At 45.2% G+C, this 7,825-nt stretch overlaps 1 protein-coding gene across 1 annotated transcript; it reads right to left on the bottom strand.

Moving 5' to 3' along the window:
- Positions 1-1,118: 1,118 nt before the first annotated feature.
- On the bottom strand, positions 1,119-7,819 carry parp12b (poly (ADP-ribose) polymerase family, member 12b). The gene is made up of 8 exons (XM_050036179.1): positions 7,174-7,819; positions 5,949-6,084; positions 3,630-3,882; positions 3,441-3,536; positions 2,913-3,039; positions 2,671-2,830; positions 1,561-1,681; positions 1,119-1,466 (listed from the first exon to the last, which is right to left on the bottom strand). The coding sequence occupies exons 1-8, from the start codon at positions 7,497-7,499 to the stop codon at positions 1,354-1,356; spliced, it is 1,332 nt and encodes a 443-aa protein (XP_049892136.1). The 5' UTR covers positions 7,500-7,819; the 3' UTR covers positions 1,119-1,353.
- Between the last annotated feature and the right edge of the window lie 6 nt (positions 7,820-7,825).

The following is a 7,825-nucleotide window of genomic DNA, read 5'->3' as shown; positions in this document are numbered from 1 at the left end:
TGTTAATCTGTTTTTTATTTATTAGGGGGCCAAAGCACAAGTGTGTGGAGTCTTGCTGCTATTTTAATTTCAATATTAGACATTTTAAAGATTTCTTGTGTTGATTTATTTTTTATTTATTAAGGGGCCAAAGCAAACCAGCTATATTTTTTATTTAATGTTAATGTTCAAGTTTAAAGTTTGTTTATTTAACCCTGTTAACAATAAACAGGTCAGTTTCTCATACCAACTGTTGTGGATCATTCTAACTAACCTGATTAAGTAGCTGTTCTTGTTAGAGTAATATCGCTTGATCAAACCTTTTCTAACATGACTGACAACAAAATGAGTGAATATGTATAATACGTGCTTGGATCGGATTGGTATCGGTATCAGCCAAAACTCAAGGCTGTAATAGCGGATCGGAAGTGAAAAAGCTGGATCGGGACATCCCTACATCCTTCACTCCTTCACTCATCACTCCATCCTTCTCTCTGCTGTGACGTCAGCCCTGTGAGCTCCCTCCAGTGCTGTAACTAAGTACATTTACTGAATCACGTAACTTAAGTACAAATTTAAGGAACTATTACTGAGTCTGTTCTTTTTACCTCAGAGGGAAACACTGGACCGTTTCCTTCACGTCATAAATCTGATGCTGAGTTTATAAAATATGGTGATGATTATAAATTAAACTAAACAACAGTGGAGCTGAAAAAATTAATCAATCAGCTGATTGACAGGAAATTAACTGGAAACTGTTTCTGACAAACATTTTGCTGTTAGATTTTAGGTCAGTTACTTTAAAGTACTTTTAATACTTGAGTTACAATTTCCTGATTTTATTGACTCATATTTACTGCAGCAACATTTTCAGTTCAGACTCTGACCTGTAACAGAATACTCTGTAACAGAGTATTCTGTAACAGAGTATTCTGTAACATAGTATTATGTAACAGAATACTCTGTAACAGAGTATTATGTAACATAGTATTATGTAACAGAATACTCTGTAACAGAGTATTATGTAACAAAAGTATTTAGTAACAGAGTAGCAGTTTGAATCACTGAGTTTGGATCTGTCACGTCTGTCAGGTCCATCAGGTCCATCAGGTCTGTCAGGTCCATCAGGTCCATCAGGTCCGTCAGGTCCATCAGGTCCATCAGGTCCATCAGGTCCGTCAGGTCCGTCAGGTCCGTCAGGTCTGTCAGGTCCATCAGGTCCATCAGGTCCATCAGGTCCGTCAGGTCAAGTCAGGAAGATATTTCCAGTAAAGAGGTGACGTCAGAGACAGTCTGAGTCCAGGTGTGTTCAGCTGAGATAAGGCACTGCATCAGGTCCGTCAGGTCTACCAGGTCCAGTCTGACCAGACAGACCTACATCAGGTTTAGGGTTGTCTTCTGGTTCTGGACCTGGGCCACTGAGACGAAGCGAGGCCGCCGGCAGACCCTCCTCTTGGTGTTGTGCTTGTGGTTCCTCTGGTACATGTCTGCAACCATCAAAAGCACAACAAGAGTTTGTCTTCAGTTCGCTCAGCAGACATCAGACTCTGTGGTTAAACAGGAAGTGACAGGAAGTAGTACCTGTGAAGCTGACGACGTACTCTCTGCGGCCCTTCACCACTTTGACCTCGGCGGTTCTGTCACACAGGAACGCCTCCTCCAGAGTCCGTGATGTCACTGACGTGGTGCGCTGCTTCTCGTCCTGAGGGGGGCAGATGGTCCAGGTTTGTATTGATCTGATCAGTTACAGGTTCAAAGACTTTCAGCCATCAGACTCACCTCAGGAGCTGGTCTCCGAGTCCAAAGGTTCAAACTCAACCCTGTCCCTTAGGAAGAATACTCCCTTAAGTTAAGTTAAGTTAAGTTAAGTTAAGTTAAGTTAAGTTAAGTTAAGTTAAGGGGTTCCTTTAGGAGCAACTCTCAGGTTGTCTCCATTCCCTCGGCTAGCTCCAGAGATGCTAACTGTGCTAATGCTAACAGGAGGAGGAGGAGGAGCTCCACCCACACATCAGCAGACTCTGAGGGCAGACTGACGGTGTGAACTCGTCACTCACAGCATCAACATGTTTACCTGGTTTTACCTGAGCTGAATAATGTGTCTTGCATCTCTTCCTCCTCTTCAATCGACATAAACTGAACCACAGTCTCATGTTCCACTGATTATTAACCTTTAGACAGACTCTGGTTGGTTCCTTCAAATGTTCTGAAGGTTCCTGAAAACCTTCTGCCAACACATGAGAGCAAACTTCAGTCATTAAGGGCAAACACCAAAAGGTTTTCCTTTAAAGGAATACTCCAACGATTTGGGAGTTATGCCCTTTCTCTATCATTTTCATATTGAGACAACATGATCGATCTCTTTTTTGTGTCTGTACGTCCAGTGGCTGGGTCTCAGTGGTTAGCATTGCAGCTTAGCTTAGCGAATACAATTCAGGTCTATAGGGGGTCAGTAGCCTACTCGTAAAAGTGAACAGATAAACGTCCTCCTGACCCTTCAGACCCTCCTGACCCCCTGACCTCCTGACCCTTCAGACCCTCCTGACCCTTCAGACCCTCCTGACCCCCTGACCCTTCAGACCCTCCTGACCCCCTGACCTCCTGACCCTTCAGACCCTCCTGACCCCCTGACCTCCTGACCCTTCAGACCCTCCTAACCTTTATGGTTGACCTTCCTCCAGCGGTCTGACTCACCGGCTGTCCGTACTCCACCCAGTCCCCGTGGTCTCCCTTGTAGTACCACAGCCACTCGGTTGTCAGGACATAGTGAGGCGGCTTTGTTACCGAGGAAACTGTGGAGAGGCGGCGAATGGGCTGCGACTCCTGAGTCATCGTCACGAAGTCGACGCCACAGCTGAAAACAGAGAAGAGTCTGAGTCAACACCTCATCCACTATCATCTTCACACCTGGACGAAGGTGAGATGTGACCTCCGACCTGTGCATCTTAGACGGGTCACAGAAGTCCTGCTCAATGTCCTCCATGTGCGGCAGGTCCATCCAGGTGAAGCCATCAAACACCTCCCACTTGTAGGGCAGGTGGAAGTGAACACGGCGACACTCGTCTGGTCAGAAACAACAGAACGATGTGAGACTGCAGCGGAGAGAGGCTGTGGTTTCATTTAAAGAAATCTGCTCCTGTGGTGACGTTAGAGAAATGATTAACCTGATGACATCACACACCATTTAATAATCTCTTTAAGGTTCATAAAAAATAACAACACAAATAAAAGAGTATCCTCCTGCATGGACCAGAGTCTCTTTAACCGGCCCAGTGCGGCTGCACGTTTAGACAAAGACAGGCCTGTCTCCATTAGAGGCCTGGTCTGGTTACACCTAACACCTAGTTTTCAGCTAACCTTAAGTATTTAAACTCTGCTGCCATCTGGTGGAGTTTAAATAACCAGGTGATGTGTGATGACAGGGTGACGGTGAGGTTACGATGAAGTAATGAATGTGAACTCACTCTGAAACCTGCAGCTGTTTCTGGTGAAGTGCAGACAGATCTCTGTCCGCTCATCCGTCTGATCCACAGCGTGATACGACGAATCAGGAGACGTCTCTGACAGACACACGGACACATCGAGAGTCATCCTGCACGCTGTCTGATACACTGCTAATACTGAGCGGGTGTAAACAGGTGTGTCATTGTTACCTGTGGCAGCGGCGGTGGTGAGGTGGTGGATGTTCCTGTAGATGACAGGCAGCTCGTGGATGACATCAGCGCTCAGTCCCCTCTCCTCCAGCATGCGGCGGCCTTCCTGGTCGATGGCGTGCTGGCGTTTACACTTGCTTCCGAACATGCAGTCGCCCTGGACGAAGTGCTGACACAGGTGCACCTTGGTGCAGCTCTCCCTGAAGGTGCAGTTGCCGTGAGGACCGCAGCCTTTGTTGTAGTGCAGACACACCTGAGACAGGAAGTCAAACAGGAAGTGACACAGCCAGCGGTGAAACACCTGAGAAACACATTACACTGAAGAAATCTAATGTTTGTTTTTAATCAAGACTAAACATCCCATAATAAATCATCTTTTAATAAACGATTACAGGTGGACGTTTGTTGTAAATATGTGTTGTCAGAATTACAACAAAAAGAGTTTGTGTTTATGGATTATATGTAAAATATATATATGTGATGTTTATAGAACGAAAGTCAGAATATACACAAAGAACAAAATCTAAAATGAAACTTTGAGTATATGCAGTGACAGTCTAAATATACGGAATTAAAGTTCCGTGACAGTCGGCATATATAGAATTAAAGTTTATAGTTTATAGAATGAACATTGGAATATAACGAAATCAAAGTTTGATTATATGGATTAAAAGTCAGAATATACAGAACAAAATTAAAATGTATGGAATGAAACTTGAACATATTGAATACAAGTGGGAATACATAGGATCAAAGTTTGAGTGTATGGAATAACAGTGGGAATATATGGAATTAAATTTAAATATATGGAATTAAAGTTTGGACATTAGGAGTGACAGTGGGAATATATAGAGTTAAAGTTTAGATATACAGAATAAAGAGACAGAGAGAATCTATCACATGAAACTTAATAATATTGAATATAATTTGAGAAGACTCTCTTCTCAATAAAGTGTGATTAATGTGATGTTCTATTAATATGACTTTTTTCTATTAATATGAAATTTCAACTGTAGGATTTTGATGAATGGATGAACAAATGAAAGGATGTTGTATTAATAAATGATGTGGTTGTGAGCATGAGATGTTTAGTCATGATGAATAAAACCTGACAGAAACAAAATGCTTTTACTTTACCTCTGAGGAAAACTCACTCACTCACTCACTCACTCACTCACCTCCACACCTTTATTGTTTTTTCTTTTTTTTAAATTTTTGTTCTTTTTTCTTCTTCTTTTTTTTTGTTCTTTTCCCTTTGTTTTGTTTTTTTCCTTTTTTGTTCTTTGTTTTGTTTGTTGACGTCTTCAACTGTCCAAAACCCAAAGATGTTTATTTTAACAGCAGAGAACACTCAGGTACATCACAGGTATATCAGGTGTGTCTCAGGTGTATCTCAGGTGTGTTACAGGCATGTCTCAGGTGTATCTCAGGTGTGTCTCAGATGTGTTACAGGTGTGTCTCAGGTGTGTTACAGGCATGTCTCAGGTGTATCTCAGGTGTGTTACAGGTGTGTCTCAGGTGTGTTACAGGTGTGTTACAGGTGTGTCTCAGATGTGTTACAGGCATGTCTCAGGTGTATCTCAGGTGTGTCTCAGATGTGTTACAGGCATGTCTCAGGTGTATCTCAGGTGTGTCTCAGATGTGTTACAGGTGTGTCTCAGGTGTGTTACAGGCATGTCTCAGGTGTATCTCAGGTGTGTTACAGGTGTGTTACAGGTGTGTCTCAGGTGTGTCTCAGATGTGTTACAGGTGTGTCTCAGGTGTGTCTCAGGTGTATCTCAGGTGTATCTCAGGTGTATCTCAGGTGTGTTACAGGTGTGTTACAGGTGTGTCTCAGGCGTGTCTCAGGTGTATCTCAGGTGTATCTCAGGTGTGGCTCAGATGTGTCTCAGGTGTATCTTAGGTGTGTTACAGGTGTGTCTCAGGTGTGTCTCAGGTGTATCCCAGGTGTATCTCAGGTGTGGCTCAGGTGTGTCTCAGGTATATCTTAGGTGTGTTACAGGTGTATCTCAGGTGTGGCTCAGGTGTGTTTCAGGTGTATCTTAGGTGTGTTACAGGTGTGTCTCAGGTGTGTCTCAGGTGTATCTCAGGTGTATCTCAGGTGTATCTCAGGTGTGGCTCAGGTGTGGCTCAGGTGTATCTTAGGTGTGTTACAGGTGTATCTCAGGTGTGGCTCAGGTGTGGCTCAGGTGTATCTCAGGTGTGTTACAGGTGTGTCTCAGGTGTATCTCAGGTGTGTTACAGGTGTATCTCAGGTGTGGCTCAGGTGTATCTCAGGTGTGTTACAGGTGTGTCTCAGGTGTGTCTCAGGTGTGTTACCTCTGGCAGCAGGGCAGGGTCGTTCTGCAGCAGTAGCAGGAAAAGCTGCTCCTCGTCGAGGTCGTGCAGCGTGCACTCTCTCAGTAAGTCAAAGTTGCGACCCGAACGAATGTCGTGGGAGAATTTACACGGCTTCCTGCGACAGACGATGACATCACACATCTTCATATCATCAGTGATCAATAATCAATATTTAATATTTATCACCAGTCTGCTGCATCCTGGCTTTATGACAACCTGCTGCAGAATGAGTTGAACAGAACATACCTGCTGACTCTGGATTCAGCTGAATAAAAAGGATTCATAAATCATAACATTAAATTCTTCAGGTTTCGCTCAGTGGTCAGGTGTGAACAGTTACAGGTGTGTGTGGTGCAGCTCAAACACCTGACGACACAATATTTAGATCCTCAGTGACAAACAGGTAAACACTAGTTAGTTAATGAGGGGAAAAACTATTTATTCAAATTCCAGCAGCTGCTGAAACAAACAAACGTGAAAACATGTCAACATGCATGACACGTTTCAAACAGCTGCTGTGAGATAAATAAATTCAGGCTGAGGAACAAACTGCAGCAGAGACGAGGACAGACTGATGAAGCTTCACTACAGGTTAATAAAGGACACCTGTCCACATGCAAATGAGGACGAGGAGCAGATTCTACCTGAGATATGAACACATGATCAGAAACACTCAGACAGGTGAGCACACGCCATCATCATCACCATCAGTTTCATTTCCCTGGAATCAGTCAGCTGTTCTATGACCTCACTGTAACATGACACCTTCTCATGGCTATGGTGTTGCTATGGTAACAGCTTTGGTCCCTCTTTACTTCCTGTCAGCTGACAAACTGTCCAAGGTACAACGTTATGATGACACACTTTAATGAGACTAATCGTCCGACACACGGACCGACACACGGACACACAGAGTCCTGATGATGATGATGATGATGATGGTTTTGTGGTGTAATGCTCCTTTAATGCGCAGCTGCAGCAGGTTTCTGTTTCCTTAAGTTTCGTTTGGCCTGTTCACAGCTGCAGGAGGAGTGTATCCCTCCGCGGCGGAAGAAACAGACAGTTAAATTAATGCCGGTGATGAGTTCAGTCTCTGCGTGTTGTTTTAGATCTACGGAAGCCTGGAGGCGGTTAATAACTTCATCAGAACAAACTGATTGTACATGTTACTGTGACACCCTGTGCGCGTGCGCGCTGCTCTCACCTGCCCTTGCCGAACCTGCAGTTTCCGTAGATGAAGAACTTGCACAGGTGGAGGTGTGGACAGTCCTCCTGGCTGCAGCCTCTGCTCTCCTCCCGACCGTATCGACCGCACAGCCGCAGGGACGTCTGGGCCACCACGGTGAGGCCCCCCGCGGGGCCGCCGACCAGCAGGAAGCGGGGACACTTCTGGACGATGAAGCAGAACTCCTGCTCGGTGATGTCGACGCGCTGCAGCAGCTTCCGGTGCAGCTGCAGCAGCTCCATGGACCCGGAGCTGCTGCACAGCAAGCTGGTGGCGAACTGCACCTCCCGGCTGTACCTGGACATGATGCTCTCTGAGCGGACTCCACCGGCAGATTGAGCCCGGGCTGCGTTCCAAAAACAGTTTGAGTCGCCCTCGCTCACTTGCCCTCAGCCCTTGCTATGACGTCACACGGAGGCCACTTGGAGGGCGGAGGGAAAGTGGGCGGAGGGGGAGTGAAAGAGGTAAATGGAACACACTTGCCCTCGTTCACTCACAGGCCAGACAATCATGGATCAACCACATGTTGTTGGAGTAGCGCTACACTGCCTATTCCAAATCACACAAAATATACGGAGACTCATGTCATTAAGACGGAGACGTATTCTGCGCTTGATGGCAATACGTCGGT

The sequence above is a fragment of the Epinephelus moara genome, chromosome 23 (assembly GCF_006386435.1).
Source record: "Epinephelus moara isolate mb chromosome 23, YSFRI_EMoa_1.0, whole genome shotgun sequence".
Taxonomy (NCBI): Eukaryota; Metazoa; Chordata; class Actinopteri; order Perciformes; family Serranidae; genus Epinephelus; species Epinephelus moara.
This window is presented reverse-complemented; position numbering and strand designations above follow the sequence as displayed.

What these genes read in the sequence shown, in the direction of transcription:
- parp12b (XM_050036179.1), bottom strand. Translation starts at nt 7,499, where the DNA reads ATGTCCAGGTACAGCCGGGAGGTGCAGTTCGCCACCAGCTTGCTGTGC. An exon ending in GACCCGTCTAAGATGCACAG is followed by an intron (nt 2,831 to 2,912) that starts GTCGGAGGTCAC and finishes CTCTGTTTTCAG; the next exon opens with CTGTGGCGTCGACTTCGTGA. An exon ending in GGGTGGAGTACGGACAGCCG is followed by an intron (nt 1,682 to 2,670) that starts GTGAGTCAGACC and finishes TGCCCCCCTCAG; the next exon opens with GACGAGAAGCAGCGCACCAC.